Source organism: Loxodonta africana, chromosome 13 (assembly GCF_030014295.1).
Source record: "Loxodonta africana isolate mLoxAfr1 chromosome 13, mLoxAfr1.hap2, whole genome shotgun sequence".
Lineage (NCBI taxonomy): Eukaryota > Metazoa > Chordata > Mammalia > Proboscidea > Elephantidae > Loxodonta > Loxodonta africana.
The window spans coordinates 50723522-50741651 of record NC_087354.1 but is presented as its reverse complement, the minus strand read 5'-3'; the positions used below and the strand labels follow the sequence as shown (position 1 = coordinate 50741651).

The window sequence follows — 18130 nt, the reverse complement described above, 5'->3', positions numbered from 1 at the left end:
AAAGAGTAACAGTACTTTGAAATTTGAAGATCTAATCATGTGATGCTGGCACAATTGGAGATCCATAGACCAAAAAAAACCAAAACCCTCAAGTCTCAAATGTTAGACGATGATAAATAAACAAAATGATAATATACTCATATAGTGCTTGCTCTGTGTCACTCTGTTATATACTCACTTAATATAACAACTCTATCAGGTAGCCATTGGGGAAATGCAAATCAAAACCACAAGGAGATAAGACACCACTTCACACCCACTAGGATGACTATTATTTAAAAAATTTGAAAATAAGTGTTGGTGAGGTTATGCAGAAACTGGAACCCTCCTGCACTGATGGTGAGCACGTAAAACGGTGCAACTGCTGGAGAAAACAGTTTGGGAGTTCCTCAGAAAGTTAAACATAGAGTTACCATAAGGGTCAGCCATTCCACTCCTAGATAAATATCCGAAAGAACTGAAAGCAGGGATTCAAACAGATACTTGTACACCAGTGGCCACTGCAGCATTATTTCCAGTAGCCAAAAGGTGGAAACGACCCAAGCGCCCAGCAACAGATGGTTAAACAAAATGTGGTATAGATGTACAATGGAAGGAGCCCTGGTGGCATAATGGTTAAGGGCTTGGCTAGTCGGGGGTTCAAACCCACCAGTGGCTCTACAGGAGAAAAGACCCGGAGATTTTACAGCCTAGGAAACCCTATGGGGCAGTTCTACTATAGACTTGCTGTGAGTCGAAATCGACTCAACGGCACACGTGTACAGTGGAATATTATCCTGCCATATAAAGCAATGAAAGTTTTAATACATGCTATGACATGAGTGAACTTTTAAACCATTATGCTAAATGAAATCAGTCAGTCGCAAAGGACAAATATCGTATGATCCCATTTATGTGAAATACCTAGAAAAGGCAAATGCAGAGACAGAAAGATTAGTGGTTACCATGGGCTGGGAGGAGGGAACAGGGAGTTATTGCTCAATAGGTAGTTTGGGGATGATAAAGTTTTAGTGGTGATGGTTGCACATTGCAACTGTGATTAATGCCACTGGATTTTACCTGTGAAAGTACTTAAAAATGGCCAATCTTGTTTGTGTATATTTTTGCTAAAATTAAAAAAAATGTATGGAGCACCAAATATGAATTTTTTTATGGTAGGTGCCAGTTATACAGTTAACAAAACAGGTGTGGTCTTCACCGTAGCAGAAGTTATGGGGTAGCTCAAGGACAGGAAATAGTAGACAGTGTTTAGATGCTGCTGGGCAAGATTGAGAAGGAGGGAGCCCGGTAACGCAGTGGAGTAACAACTGAACCAAAGGCCTTGAGAAATGAGGGGATGATGGGATCCAGAGAATGAGTCCTAGTAAGAGGGATCCTTGAGCAGTGACAGGAAAGCAAGTGCTGAAGTAGATTTATAGATTTAATGGTGGGAAAATGAGTTCCATCTGATGGTTTCTCAGTGAAAAATGATGCAAGGTCTTCAGCTGGATGGGGAGAGTATGGTTATTTCAGAGCAGAAACAGAAGGTCATGTTGTTCTTTTTAGGTGCCGTCGAGTTGGTTCCGACTCATAGCGACCCTATGCACAACAGAACGAAACACTGCCCGTTCCTGCACCATCCTCAAAATCGTTGTTATGCTTGAGCTCATTGTTGCAGCCACTGTGTCAATCCACCTCGTTGAGGGTCTTCCCCTTTTCCGCTGACCCTGTACTCTGCCAAGCATGATGTCCTTCTCCAGGGACTCATCCCTCCTGACAACATGTCCAAAGTATGTAAGATGCAGTCTCGCCATCCTTGCTTCTAAAGAGCATTCTGGCTGCACTTCTTCCAAGGCAGACTTGTTTGTTCTTTTGGCAGTCCATGGTATATTCAATATTCTTCACCAACACCACAATTCAAAGGCGTCAACCCCTCTTCGGTCTTCCTTATACATTGTCCAGCTTTCACATGCATATGATGTGATTGAAAATACCGTGGCTTGGGTCAGGTGAGCCTTAGTCTTCAGGGTGACATCTTTGCTCTTCAACACTTTGAAGAGGTCCTTTGTAGCAGATTTACCCAATGCAATGCGTCTTTTGATTTCTTGACTGCTGCTTCCGTGGCTGTTGATTGTGGGTCCAAGTAAAATGAAATCCTCGACAACTTCAGTCTTTTCTCCATTTATTATGATGTTGCTCATAGGTCCAGTTGTGAGGATTTTCGTTTTCTTTATGGTGAGGTGCGATCCGTACTGAAGGCTGTGGTCTTTGATCTTCATTAGTAAGTGCTTTAAGTCCTCTTCACTTTCAGCAAGCAAGGTTGTATCATCTGTATAATGCAGGTTGTTAATGAGTCTTTCTCCAATCCTGATGCCCCATTCTTCTTCATAAAGTCCAGCTTCTCCTATTATTTGTTCAGCATACAGATTAAATAGGTATGGTGAAAGAATACAACCCTGATGCACACCCTTCCTGACTTTAAACCAATCAGTGGCCCCTTCTTCTGTCCAAACAACTGCCTCTTTATCTATGTAGAGGTTCCTCATGAGCACAATTAAGTGTTCTGGAATTCCCATTCTTCGCGATGCTACCCGAAGCTTGTTATGATCCACACAGTCAAATGCCTTTGCATAGTCAATAAAACACAGGTAAACATCCTTCTGGTATTCTCTGCTTTCAGCCAGGATCCATCTGACATGAGCAATGCTATCCCTGGTTCCACATCCTCTTCTGAAACCGGCCTGAATTTCTGGCAGTTCCCTGTCGATATACTGCTGCAGCCGTTTTTGAATGATCTTCAGCAAAATTTTGCTTGCGTGTGATATTAATGATATTGTTCTATAATTTCCACATTCGGTTGGATCACCTTTCTTGGGAATAGGCATAAATATGGATCTTTTCCACTCAGCTGGCCAGGAAACTGTCTTCCGTATTTCTTGGCATAGACGAGTAAGCACCTCCAGCGATGCATCTGTTTGTTGAAACATCTCAATTGATATTCCATCACTTCCTGGAGCCTTGTTTTTCGCCAGTGCCTTCAGAGCAGTTTGGAATTCTTCCTTCAGTACCATCGATTCCTGATCATATGCCACCTGTTGAAATGGCTGAATATCGACTAATTCTTTTTGGTATAATGATCAACTTCTTCATTGCAAATACCTTCTTTCACCAACATAAATGGCAACTATACACATGGACCTCACCACATGGAACACACAGAAATCAAATTGACTACATCTGTGGAAAGAGATGATGGAAAAGCTCAATACCATCAGTCAGAACAAGGCCAGGGGCCGACCATGCAACTGACCATCAATTGCTTATATGCAAGTTCAAGCTGAAACTGAAGAAAATCAGAGCAAGTCCACGAGAGCCAAAATATGACCTTGAATATATCCCACCTGATTTTAGAGACCATCTGAAGAACACATTTGATGCATTGAACACTAGTGACCGAAAACCAAACGAGTTGTGGAATGACATCAAGGACGTCATCCGTGAAGAAAGCAAGAGGTCACTGAAAAGACAGGAAAGAAAGAAAAGACCAAGATGGATGTCAGAGGAGACTCTGAAACTTGCTCCTGAGCGTCAAGCAGCTAAAGCAAAAGGAAGAATTGATGAAGTAAAAGAACTGAAGATTTCAAAGGGCCTCTCGAGAAGACAAAGTATAATAACATGTGCAAAGAGCTGGAGATGGAAAACCAAAAGGGAAGAACACGCTCTGCATTTCTCGAGCTGAAAGAACTGAAGAAAAAATTCAGGCCTCGAGTTGCATTAGTGAAGGATTCCATGGGGAAAATATTAAATGACGCAGGAAGCATCCAAAGAAGATGGAAGGAATACACAGAGTCATTATACCAAAAAGAATTAGTCGATATTCAACCATTTCAAGAGGTGGCATATGATCAAGAAGGTCATAGTTGTGCCTATTTCTCCACTCCTAAACCTCTCTGGTTGTTGTTTCACACTTCTGAGCTTTGGACTTATCATTATTCTTGTCTGGCAAATTCCTACTTATTCTTCCAGGCCCATCTGGGACACCTCCTCTGTGCCACCACATCTGATATATACCTCATCTTCAATATCATAATGCATTGAAGTTTGTGTTTGCCTCCCCTACTAGATTAGTAAAGTTCTTGAAAAGTTTGGTCTGTGTCCCTAGTGTTGGGTTCTGTGTGCAACACTTAGGGATTTTAAATATTTAGTGAAGTTTTAATAATACTTTTTGTTTGTGGAGTCTACAAACTAGGAGAATAAAAGATGGACATGAAAGTGCCAAGGATTAACCAAACCCTAGAAGAAAGCAGGTCATATGAAATCTGTGCCCTTTGGAAAACTGCACTGCTGGCAGAGGGCTCCTGCACTCCGCATTACAGACACACCACCACATGAGCTTTCATGTAGTCCTTGTTTTATTCAAATGCCAAAACATATGTTTCTAGATACAAATTGTAGTTATATTCAGTTGTTTTTGATTTAAAAACATCAATTATGCTTTGTTAACAACTTCCAAAACCAAACATGAGTTGTTTTGACTAAAATGTCTCCCAGTCCATTTCTGGAAGATTACCCTTAATATATTTAGAAGCTATTCCAGTTTTCACTCTACAAAAAGGAAAATGATGGTGCTGTAAGAAAAAGATAATGAGCAAAGTTATAATCTGAAGACTTCTTGAAAGGAACTTCAACCATTACTAGGGAAACTAAGACGGATACTTGTTTCTGTTTCATATGATAGTAACCAGGCTTGCATACTCTGCAAAAGTGCATTTCTGGTCTTAGCCCAGCCATAAACAGATATCTCACATCTTTTTTATTATAACATAGAAAGCCCAACTCTTCGTCAACAAGATCAGAATCTGCTAATAGCGTAAGGTTCTTTTCCTAAGAAAAAGGGGTAAGGAAAACTCAAGAGTCTATAAACCAAAATATGAAAACAAATATTTCAGTATACTCTGATTTAAACAATTTCAAATGAGGTTGAACTGAATGAGTAATATAGAAACATATCAACATTATAGAAGGAAAAAAAAAATTTAAAGGTACCCAAGTATTTTAATATTTATGGAATCAAATGATACATTTTTTTTTTTAAGTCCCTAAATTACCTCCCACTTTTTAGTTTTGCTTTATAATGAAGGTCAATAAATTATATTTTAGTGTAAAGACATTTACTTCTGTTGACAGTAAAACACAGATTGTCTTTCTTGTTCTATGAAGCCAAAAATTTAGACAAATACCAGGAAAATAAAACAAAAAACCAGATACACAATAGCTCAAGTACTTTAGGTAATACACAATATTAGGATATTTCATTTAGTTCAGCACATGGCTGTTACTTTGACTGATACTGGATGCTATTTATAAAATTAGATGTATACTTTTTTTTCTGAAGATTTAAGCCAAACTTCAGTTCCATCTGCTCACTAAATCAGACAAGTCAGCAAGAAGCTTTTTTTATAGTACTAATTGGGAAGTTAGTGTCATGCACTAGCAGATAAGACTAAGAATTTAACATAAATTATCAAAATATGTTCTTCAGGGTTCTTTTTTGTGAAATTTTCACTACGTGGAATCTACCTGTTCCAATTTTTAAAATGAATAAAATTCTTGTATTTTCAGGTCACAAATGTTGGTAGAAAAAGGTTAAAGAATGGTACCTCAATCTTCAATTTTAAATAATTTATTTTCCCATTTGTAGAGTAACATTATTGTAAAATCCATAGTTCCTGCAACAACTGCACTGCTTAAATGAACTCCTAAGAATTTTGTTAAAGCATATTTTTAAAAAAATGAACCAAAATAATGTACATTTTATCTCTGAACATTGTATCATTGAAGTCCACATAATGTCCTTGTGTATAAATCAATGTGATGTTACAATATAATACATGATCTGATTCTTATCCTAAAGGCTTCTGACCATGTATGCTATCCAAGACAGACCCAAATCCTTTAATGTCAGACTGTAGAAACAGTTATGATCCTAAACAAAAGGAGAAGCTTTATATACATGACAGGAGTCTGACAGTTTAGCTGTTTGCAGCATCTGCTTGGCGAGGCCATCCTTCCTCTTCAACTCCAGAGTCATACTCCTCTTCAGAGGATTCTTTCGTTGGAGCCCTACAATCAAAAGCCATCAGTTTTGTTTTTTTTTTAAAAATAAAAGTTGATAGAAAAAAAATTATATAAGACCAAAGGGTTAACACTATTTTAAAGTATTGATGAGAAAGTTGGGGGGCAGGGACATTTAAGTAAATGGAAATGAAACAACTAGAAAAGAAATAGGGAGAATGTTGACACAACGTGAAGAATGTAACCAATGTTACATTATGACTAGAATCTGTGGAATGGGAGTGGGTTTTGCTGTATATATTTTCACTAAAATTAAAAAAAAAAATTGAGGATAAACAAGATTTCTAGACTTTAAATAGTAAGTTAATCCACCTAGCTAGAAAACCCATGAAGTAGGAAATACTAAGAGCACTTTTAACAGGATTGCTTAGTGGCGAAATATGGAAAACATGTAGACCACACAGCCAAGGGCTGTGAGTAATTTCCTCCACATTTCCCGCAATAGATTTATTATTGAAATAAACAGATGAAGCTTCAGTTGTGAAGGTTTAAAAAATACACTTATTCAGGAAATGAAGTAGAATCTGTTATTTCCACCAAATTGCCTGACATTTAGCATATGTCTGTGGGAGAACCTGACTTCTGACCAAGTCCAACTGGATGCAAATCAGTCAAAGTGAAGATTCAGACCATAACTCCTTTTTAAAGTTATGTATGAATGACATTAAAGATTATGTCTCTTGGAAGTAAAGTTGTTCAGTGAAAAATTTATGAGATTATTGCTTCCCTTACAAATATAAAGGTTTGTATGGAATTTTCATAACAGACCAATAAACTATAGCAATAAGGAGCTGATCTTAAATTTCAGATTGTTCTGGCTTGACAGTACACTTTACCGGATGTATGCTGGTTCCTTTTTTCCTTCTACTACTTCTTTGTCAACCTCCACACATACAATGTCAGAATTTGGGACTTCAAACATTGGTTCTAGTAACAGCTTTTCCTAAAGAGATAAAAAGTGACAAATTACATGGAAAACTGGAGTTACACAGAAAATACTCGTATTATAAAAAAAAAAAAATTTAGGCCACCAATTAAACTCATTCACTCACTAGTAGTGAGTCCCTATTATGCACCAGGAACTGAATGTTGAAAAAGTCAATGTGAAAAGTTTCATATTCTTCATATTAAAACAGCTTCTAACTAAATCCAGAGAGAAGTCATTCTGTAAGGGAAAGCTATACTTGGCTGCAGTTCTGCCTAGTTTGGTCGACATGCACACACAAAAAGGCTATACTTTCAGATTCAGAATGTTCCTCAGAAGCATTACCTAGCTTATCCTATGACAGAGGAGGTCAACTGGTAATCCTTACTTTGAAAACTGTTTACTCCTAAATCAAGCTCAATTCCCAACCTTCAAATGAGCTTTTACCTCAAGTGCTGCAGTAGATCTAAAGTTGCTTACTAAAGAAAAGTAGTTTAAAGAAAAAAGCAGTTTTGCCTACAGGTAGTGGCTGGGTTACATTCTACCTAGAGGAAAATACTGGTTGAGTACCTCAAATTTCCGAAAAATGTCAACTGTATCTATCACCTTCTCTTCTAGTTTGCATGCTTATAAATGTATCCTTTATCAGTGACACCAGAAGTCCAGACCTTCAGAGAGTATCATCTCAAGCTGACTGTGATAGATGTGCAGTTCCAATCAAAAGTCCTACTTAGCAGGTCTTTTGATTGGAACTACACAAAGTGTTACTCAGCAATGAAATCCTTAAACGGACTAGGAGCATGTGCCTGCTTTGGGAGCAGGTGGGCAAACAATAACCAACCCACTGTACAGCCAAACCTAGGGGCTAAGGAAGAGAACTCTGAGAGTAGGTAGTGGCAGGAATATAGGCTGGGGTCTCCAGGATCGTTAATAAAATTAAAAAATAGTGAATTTATACCATGCTGAAGAATTTAGGGGTAAAGTATCATGGTATTTGCAACTTACTTTCAAGTAAAACAAACAGAATGGGGATTTCAAAGGGCCTGAGAAGGGGCTCTGCAGCTTAGTTAAAAGGCCCATGTAGAATTTCCTAAAATTCATTTTCCTATAATCCGGATTTCATCTGTTTCATTATTTGTATTATGTGTGTGTCCTTTAGTGAGAAACACTCTGAAGTTCCTTTTTAGAAAGAAGCAAAAATATATAATTACTATGACAAAAAATAAGCAGCAATATGATAAATGGAGAAAAGACTGAAGTTGTCAAGGATTTCATTTTACTTGGATTCACAATCAACACCCACGGAAATGGCAGTCAAGAAATGAAACGACATTTGGTAAATCTGCAAAAGACTTCTCTCAATTGTTAAAAAAAAAAAGCAAAGATGTCACTTTGAGGACTGAGGTGCGCCTAACCCAAGCCATGGTATTTTCAATCACCTCATATGCATGAGAAAGCTAGACAATGAATAAGGAAGACCGAAGAAGAATTGGGGCCTTTGAACTATGGTGTTGGTAAAGGATACTGAATACACCATGCATTGCCAGAAGAACAAATAAATCTGTCTTGGAAGATGTACAGCCAGAATGCTCTTTAGAAGCGAGAATGGTGAGACTTTGTCTCATGTACTTTGGACGTGTTACCAGTCAGTCCCTGAAGAAGGACGTAATGCTTGATAAAGTAGAGGGTCAGTGAAAAAGAGGAAGACCCTCAAAAAGATAGACTGATACAGTAGCTGTAACAACAGGTTCAGACACAGCAACGATTGTGAGGATGGCGCAGGACTGGGCAGTGTTTTATTCTGTTATACGTGGGGTTGCTATGAGCTGGAACTGACTTGACGGCACCTAACAACAGCAACAACATTATCCAAAAAAATATAATCCACAAAAAAACCTTAGGTCAGTTTTCTGGTTATATAAAAAACAAACAAACAAAAAAAACCCCCACAGAAGCTTAATAGTCTCAGAATTCAGGCCAGGAAATAATCGAGTTTTTGTATAATAAAGCCAACTTACCATTATGGACCGAAGGCCTCTTGCACCAGTTTTTCGTTCTAGTGCCAATCTGGCTATAGCTTTCAAAGCATCCTCAGTAACATTCAATTCACACTACAAATACATCCAAAAGATATGAGAACTTAAGATAATCCTTGATGATGTTTTCCTAATAGAATCATATAGTATTTGGCTTAATATTAATACTACCTACCACCATTACTCAGAAACCCTGGTGGCATAGTGGTTAAGTGCTACGGCTGCTAACCAAAGAGTCGGCAGTTCGAATCCGCCAGGCGCTCCCTGGAAACTCTATGGGGCAGTTCTACTCTGTCCTATAGGGTCGCTATGAGTCGGAATCAACTCGACAGCACTGCGTTTGGTTTTGTTTGGACCACCATTACTAGTCCTACAATCACAGAATTTTAGAACTAAAACGGACCGATGTCCTGAATTTACAGATAAAAAAATAAGTAACTTATTCACTGAGAGTGTTAAGTAAACTGATTCACTGACACTCAGAAACACAGGTTGGGTCAGAACCTATGTCTTGACTGACCCTACCTCCATTAAGACTAAAGGATTACTTAGACTTTTTTACTTCACTCCTAGAAAATGTTCATTGGGTCCCTATAAACTACATTTTACAGAGGGTTACTAACCCTCTCATCCTAAAAAGTACATGTAAAACTTCAGCCAAGTCTAAGTTACCACAATGTAGATGTGAGTACCAATAAAACTTTAGACAAATGTATACAAAAGCACACACAGTATGTCACAACCTAAGCATCTAGGACAATCTTGTGTGTCTGGCTTGGAGGGGCTAGGAGTAGTCTTCTGGCATCACTTTGCTCTCGTTCTATATATATATCTTTGGGTTTTATGCTACAATGACCATTTTAATTAGGCAGAAATAAAGCCAACTCCTAAATGTCTGATGGCTATATTTAGTGAGGAGTAAGCTGGTATTCCAGATGAACAAGGTTGCTTTTTAAATTTATTAGGCTAAGTTATGCAAAATTCCAACAGCAAGAAAAACACAAATGAAGTATGAAAAATGAAAACCTCACCTTGTCCATGCTGAATAAGGCCTGGTACTGAGGAATAACAGCATTACGTGGCTCAGTTAGTATCTGCACAAGGGTTTTCTCATCTAGGCTATGCAAAGGAACTACCACAGGTAACCGTCCCACAAACTCAGGAATCATGCCGAACTCAATGAGATCTCTGGCTTCCACATGACGTAATAATCGATCTTTCTCTTCAATGTCTTGATGGGTATTTGATTCCCCACTTCTATTGGCAAGATCTGCAGCAGCTGCAGCCCTTCTGCCTTTTCCCAGATTAGATGGTGTTCCGAATCCAAGATACTGTCAAAGAAATGGTTCGTGTTATGATGAAACTGCAGGTAGGTTTTCAATCGAGGTATAAAATGCAGATAATACACAAATAAAATATGATCAATTTTGTACTAAAGCATATTTTACAAAGATGCAGTTCTAGACGCTGTGCAATGAAGTTAGGAAATTTTTTTTTGGTTTTAAGTAACTTTAAAGATTTTTCCCCCCAAAATTGTGAAAATTTCACACAGAGCAGGTTAAATGAGTCAAACAGGAAAATCCTAATTAGTATTAATGATCTACATTAACTCCTAGCTGAAGAAATAGACTAGAAAAGTTATCTCCAAGTGTTTAATCGGACAAAGAACAACAACAATTAGCAATTCAAAAGGCAATGAATCCTAGTTTAGAAGCAGAACATGCTCTAATTAGGCAGAGGAGTCTTTTCATAAGAAAAGGAAAAAGTGCTTAAAGGACAAAAGACAAAACATTTAGTTCATAAACTGAACAAATGGGACTGGCTTAATCATGAAGGATAAAGGAGAAGAGGCTTTATTTCTGTTTTTATTTTTCTCTACTAGTTTGATTTATTAAACAACAAATGGATCTGTATCCTACTACTTACACTGCAGAATAAGGGCATATCAGCACATGCTGTGAAAGATGCATGCAATCCTAAAGTCTTTTCATTTAAATATTACCAAAATACTAAAATCCTGGTTACGCATGCATTTCTGTAAGCTTGGAAGTAAGATAAATTTCTAAAACCGAATACGTGGCTCATTAGTCAAGATATAACATTAGAAAAGAATATTTTTATAAAAGGTCATTCTTTATCTCAAATTGTTACAAAAGTATCACATGGGTTTTCTACCTAAATGAGAATACTGAAAATACATGCTAGAACTGAAATCTGTTAATTATAGAATAAGTGGGCCACTAAGAAAAATATCTTGACTGATGAGTACAACAAAACACATATGCAGTAATTTCTAACCAGAAACTGAATTCCTCTCAACTTATATCATTACTATAAATAACAATTATTGTCAATCTCATTTATCTGCCAGGCACTGTACTAAGTACTTTACATGCATATCTCATGTGACCTTTGCAACAACCTTGTGAAACAGGCTCTATTATCACTCACATTTTACAAAAGATGAAAACTGGCTTAGAGAGGTTAAGCATCTTGACAAAGGTCTTGGTGCTGTGAGTGGCAAGGCCAGGCTTCATAATCAGGTCTGTCTGCCTCCAGAACTGAGAACCTAATTGTTATATAATAGCCAACTCTCAAAGAATAAATCCTAGTAAAAGCAGATAAAGTAAAAACCATAAAGGGAAGTCCCTTAAACTCAGATTATAATGTCGCAGGGTTTCTCCAAGACCTCTAGACTACTGTGGTTTCCAAAAGGTGTAAGAACTGTGAAAATAGAGATAATTTTTTTTTGTAGCCAAATATTCTACTGAAATTATGGTTTACGGTTACATACGTCAATCTTTTAGAAGAATTTAGACAGAATATATAAGGTTGACATCAAACAAGAATGTTAACTTTGCTGCACAAGGCTGGGTATCTAAGCTGTATGGCTCAGTCAACATAAAAGAACTATACAAGCAATTGTCAGAAAGTTTAATTTTGACATGTCATACAGTTTTTGTCAAAGATACAAAAGAATCACATGATAACTATGAATAAAGCCTAAATTAAAGTCTATTCTTCTGATTCCCTAAGCTGTGTACATACATATTAGTGTATCAGAAAGCAAAACACCTTACATTCAATAATTTAAACATTTATTAAGCATTTATTTTGTGCCAGACACTGTGCTAAACACTGGGGTTACAAGCCTGCAGACAGTCCTTACCCTGAAGGAGGTTATTTAGAGGGAGAAACATGAGGGCGTTAAGGCGTTAAAGCATTAAAGTATAGGTGCAGTAGTAGATGACTGTACAGGGCACTGTGGCAATAGAAAGGAAGGAAAGGCCTATGTACTGGGGATGGAGAATAGTAAGGTGACCAAGAAAGGCTTCACAGAGAAACTGACTCATCATTTAACAGTCTGAGTCTTGAAAGATGGACAGGTATTTGCCAACTGGATTCAGGTAAAGAATGGCATGAGCAAAGCCAAGAGGAATAAAACTCAGGACTATGAGAGTTTCATATGGTTGGAATATAGGTGTATTATACCTTTGGCTTTCAATAAGTGTTGATAGAAACAATATCCACATGGATGTTTTTAATCCTCTATGAAAACATTAAAAAGACAGGAAAGAAAGAAAAGACCAAAATGGATGTCAGAAGAGACTCTGAAACTTGCTTTTCAATGTATAGTAGCTAAATCCAAAGAAAGCAATGATGAAGTAAAAAAGCTGAATAGAAGATTTCAAAGGGTGGCTCGAGAAGACAAAGCAAAGTATTATAATGACAAGTGCAAAGACCTGGAGGTAGAAAACCAAAAGGGAAAAACATGCTCAGCATTTCTCAAGCTCAAAGAACTGAAGAAAAAATTCAAGCCTCGAGTCGCAATATTGAAGGATTCTACAGGGAAAATATTAAATGATACAGGAAGCATTAAGAGAAGATGGGAGGAATACACAGAGTCGCTAACCTAAAAAGAATTGGTCGACGTTCAACTAATTCAGGAGCAAACATGATCAAGAACTAATGGTACTGAAGGAAGAACTCCAAGCTGTACTGAGGCATTGGCAAAAAACAAGTCTCCAGGAATCGACAGAATACCAATTGAGATGTTTCAACAAAATGGATGCAACACTGGAAGCACTCACTCATCTAAGCCAAGAAATTTGGAAGACAGCTACTTGGCCAACCAACTGGAAGAGATCCATATATGCGTCTGTTCCAAAGAAAGGTGAACCAGTGTTGCTGTTATGAGGTGCCATTGAGTATACAACAGAACTAAACACTGCCCCGTCCTGTGCCATCCTCACAATGCAATGTGTCTTCTGATTTCCTGACTGCTGCTTCCATGGGTGTTGATTATGGATCCAAGTAAAATGAAATCCTTGACAACTTCAATCTTTTCTCCGTTCATCATGATGTTGCTTACTGGTCCAGTTGTGAGGGTTTTTGTTCTCTTTATGTTGAAATGTAATCCATACTAAAGGCTGTGGTCTTTGATCTTCATCAGTAAGTACTTCAAGTCCTCTTCACTTTCACCAACCAAGGCTGTGTTAGTCATCTGCATAAACAGGTGGTTAATGAGTCTTCTGCCAATCCTGATGCCCCATTCTTCTCTACAGTCCAGATTTTTGGATTATTTGTTCAGCATAAAAAAAAAAACCCAGTGCCGTCGAGTCGACTCTGACTCATAGCAACCCTATAGGACAGAATAGAACTGCCCCACAGAGTTTCCAGGGAGCACCTGGAGGATTCGAACTGCCGACCCTTTGGTTAGCAGCTGTAGCACTTAACCACTATGCCACCAGGGTTTCCACTGTTCAGCATACAGACTGAATAAGTATGGTGAAAGGATACAACCCTGACACACACCTTTCCTGACTTTAAACCAATCAGTATCCCCGTTTTGTTCGAACAATTACCTCTTGATCTATGTACAGGTTCCTCATGAGCACAATTAAGTGTTCTGGAATTCCCATTCTTCACAATGTTATTCATAATTTGTTATGATCCACACAGTCGAATACCTTTGCATAGTCAATAAAACACAGGTAAACATCTTTCTAGTATTCTCTGCTTTCAGCCAGGATCCATCTGACATCAGCAATGATATCCTTGGTTCCATGTCCTCTTCTGAATCTGGCTTGAATTTATCATAATTCCCTGTCGATATACTGCTGCAGCCACTTTTGAATGATCTTCAGCAAAATTTTATTTGCATGTGATATTAATGATACAGTTCGATAATTTCCGCATTAGGTTGGATCACCTTTTTTGGGAATAGGCATAAATATGGATCTCTTCCAGTCAGTTGGCCAGGTCACTGGTCTTTTTAATGACCTCTTGCTTTCTTCATGTATGATGTCATTCCACAGCATGTCTGGTCTTTGGACATTAGTGTTCAACGCGTCAAATCTATTCTTCAGATGGTCTCTAACCAACAGAACGGTTTCATTCTGTTTTACACAGGGTCGCTATAAGTCAGAATAAACTTCACAGCACCCATCAACAATAAAATCACTGTTGAAGAGTGTCTTATGTCTGTCTCCTTTTCATAAAGACCCATGTGATAAACTCCTCTTTAACTTTATTACCATGAAACTTCATCTCTCCTGAAGACATCATACACCTCCTCTTTCAGGCAAGAAGAACTAAAAAAAACTAGAGCCCATGATTTCTCCCTATTTTTCATTAAGAAGCTCAAAGTTAAATGAGTGACTTAAGTTCCCTTAAGTAGAACTATGACCCAAATTTCCTTCTACATGTTTCTTATCTCTTTATGTGACATTACTTTTAACTGTTCTGTTCTACACGTTTCTAGCTTCAAATCCTTTTTGGAAGTATGAAGAAGTATTATAAACAAAGAAAGAAAGCAGCAGCATTATTTTATTTTTACTACTACTAAACTGCTACATAAATTACTGCACTGAAAACCAAGGAGACTTAAAGCAAGCAATATAACAAAGAGCTAATCTATGATATACTCATTTAGGCAGGATTATTATGTTATATAAAAGTGATCATGTGTGACTTTGTGTTTTATGTAAAACACAAAAACATGGAAAATACAAGTGTGTTCTGGGATTCTTGCCATTACGTTGGCATTACGGAGGATAAGTCACAGTCCTAGTTAAAATTGGGGTTTATAAAAATGTTTAAGAAACAGCTATAAAACTAGGTGGAATCAAAACTCCTCTCCCTTGGTCCTTAAACTGCCTCCATTCATTTCTTAATGTCAGCAGTGATCTGTGATAGACTCTACCAGTGGAGACAATGGAGACAAGCTCTTTATTGGGGTTCCAGTGAAGTGGGCAGGAGGAATGAATCAGAATTTTATTGGTACAGCAGCTACCTCAAATAATAACAGAACTCCTTAGATAAAATATAAAATTGAACTTGTCAAGGTATACTTTAACAATGCCCATTTAGAGATGATATTTAGAAACATTCCAATTTACTAGTCCTGAAATATAAAAAAATCACTAGTAATATATTTCAGGTATGTCCTGAGAAAAAAACAACTCTTAAAAATTCATGACTGGCAGCCAGCCAGATATGAGAATAGAAACCAAGTGTCTACCCTCTGTAACTTTAAATGCTGTCTATCCTGCTGTCATGGATTGAATTGTGTCTCCCCGCAAAATGTGTATCAATTTGGCTGGGCCATGATTCCCTGTACTGTGTGGTTGTCCTCCATTCTGTGATTGTAATTTTATGTTAAAGAGGATTAGGGTGGGATTATAACACTCTTGCTCAGGTCATATTCCTGATCCAACATAAAGGAAGTTTCCCTAGGGTGTGGCCTGCACCACCTTTTCTCTCTCAAGAGATAAAAAGGAAAAGGGAAGCAAGCAGAGAGTTGGGGACCTCATACCACCAAGAAAGCGGTGCCTGAGAAGCTCTTCATCCAGGGGAAGATTGAGGACAAGGACCTTCCTCCAGAACCGACAGAAAGAGGAAGCCATCCCATGGAGCCAATGCCCTGAATTTGGACTCTTAGCCTACTTTACTGCAAGGAAATAAATTTTTCTTGTTAAAGCTATCCACTTGTGGTATTTCCGTTATAGCAGCACTAGATGACTAACACACCTGCTAGTAACCTCTCAGAAAGACTTACCTTTTCATTTTTCCTCCTGCTGATGATTCTGTCTAAACCATTGAAAGCACCAGATGCAACAAACAAGATATTTGTTGTATCAACTTGTACTGTTTCTCCACGTAGCTTGCGAGAATTCTTTTCTGGAACATTGACTATCGTACCTTCTAGTAATTTTAGTAAGCCCTAAATAAAGAACAAATGATTTACAGCATCATTATATAAGTGCATTATTTATTATACTTTAGATAATGGGACTTAATGGGGAAAATAATATGTGGTTATGGCCAAGGAACCTAACTAAAAACTCCCACATTTCCACAACATAAAGATCTAATACATTCATTACATTAAGAATCTATAAATTTATTTGGATTGGTTATAGGACTCCTGATGCATTATAACTCAGGAAGCAGTCAACCTGAGATGTTGTTTTTGATGACAAAAACATAATTCTTTATTGACTGTCTAAGATGATAGCCACCATGGTGGAAACACTCAAAATTTGAAAATAGCTGAAGATTTGTCTTTCACATAAATTAAAATTCTATTCTAATTCTAGTATTAAATTTTCAGAATACCTGTATTTTGAAATGCCTTTATAAACAAGTTATCCAGCACATTTATAAGTGGGATCATACCTCTCTGTGTCAGTCAAAAAAACTGAAGCAATTTTCCTTACCCTTTAGTTTATATCATTAGTTACCATTAAAAGGTCAAGTTGGTCAACAGATCATTATGACTTCAATTACAATTCTCCAAGGAATGAAACACTACTTTATACCTCTTTTCTAACTAAAGTGGAAGGAATGAAAAACATACATAAGTCATTCATGTCTATTTAGGACCACAACTTTCCTCAAGAGAGTCCTCTAGAAATGTAACTGGGCCTTTGAGAAACAAAAACAAAGCATGAATTTCATCTTTGCTGTTCTTCAGAATACTTCTATTTTATTTAAAATCGCCAACAACAATTTTATCTTAGGATCTGAACTACTTCTAAATGGTATGTGGAGTTCAGGATGGGAAAAAGGAACAAAAGAGAATCTAATTGAATGTGAAACCAAACGTACAATATTTGGGAAGCTGATGTATTCCCTTCCTTTTAGTGGGCTTGAACAAAATATTCAACTGCTTACTTGCTGAACGCCTTCTCCACCTACATCCCGTAACTGATGAATGCCTGGCACACTGCCAATCTTATCTACTTCATCCAGAAAGACAATTCCTATAATTTAAGGAGGATTCTATTTATAATGTGAAAAAGATACACACAAGATAACCTCAGCTTTAAAAGACTAAGTAGCTAGAGAGCACCTACTTCAATGCTTCACACTTAACATATGCAATGGCTTGATATTACAAAAAATACACTGCTATCTCTCCCATTCATTATTTTGTGCAATTTTTTTTTATATTTTATAGAATATCATTTGGGCATGGTAGGTACTTTGACAGCAATTATCTACCCCACTAATATTTTCAAGTTCTTTACTCTAGGAAGCTGAGATAAAGGTATAGTGTGGAAGCAGGAGGTATATGCAGTGTTAGTACTAGCAAAACTTTAGCTTACTCTTCCCCACCTTTATTTTTGTCTTACAGGAATTCAGATAGGAAGCTGTCAAGGTCTTCACGTAAACAAGGACAGACAGTAGATGGGGAAAGGAGAAATGCAGCATGTAGGACACCTCCAGGTCAAGAGGCTAAATCATTTCTATACTCATACTGTTCTCTCCCCACTCTCACCCTGGCCCTGCCCCAACCCCAGCATTATGAGTCTGGAGGAGTCAAAACAGGAAAAGCACTGACAGTAGTAAAGACCCAACGGAATAGGTATTTGGACTTTCATCCCAGCTGCCATCTTAGTGACAATAAGGCAAAGCAAACTTTGTGGTCCTTATTTAGCATTTTGTAAGTGTATAACATACTCTTATTTAACTACAGAATTTTAGTATTTGACTCAAAGTATTATTTCAATACTAGATTGCAATCCCAGCAGACTACATCCAGGGACAG

The 18130-nt window shown here is 37.5% G+C and overlaps 1 protein-coding gene across 2 annotated transcripts in view; it reads right to left on the bottom strand.

The window, feature by feature from the left end:
- Positions 1–3377: 3377 nt before the first annotated feature.
- CLPX (caseinolytic mitochondrial matrix peptidase chaperone subunit X) overlaps positions 3378–18130 on the bottom strand; it is a 43662-nt gene continuing 28909 nt past the window's right edge. The window contains exons 8-13 of one of the 2 annotated variants that reach the window (XM_010598043.3): positions 17254–17342; positions 16136–16300; positions 10107–10406; positions 9058–9150; positions 6951–7057; positions 3378–6102 (exon numbers count right to left, since the gene is read on the bottom strand). In XM_010598043.3, coding sequence (XP_010596345.1) covers positions 6012–6102; positions 6951–7057; positions 9058–9150; positions 10107–10406; positions 16136–16300; positions 17254–17342 — 845 coding nt within the window. In that variant the 3' untranslated portion in view covers positions 3378–6011. The remainder of the gene's footprint in view (positions 6103–6950; positions 7058–9057; positions 9151–10106; positions 10407–16135; positions 16301–17253; positions 17343–18130) is intronic. The other variant, XM_003418366.4, reaches the window with a different exon arrangement.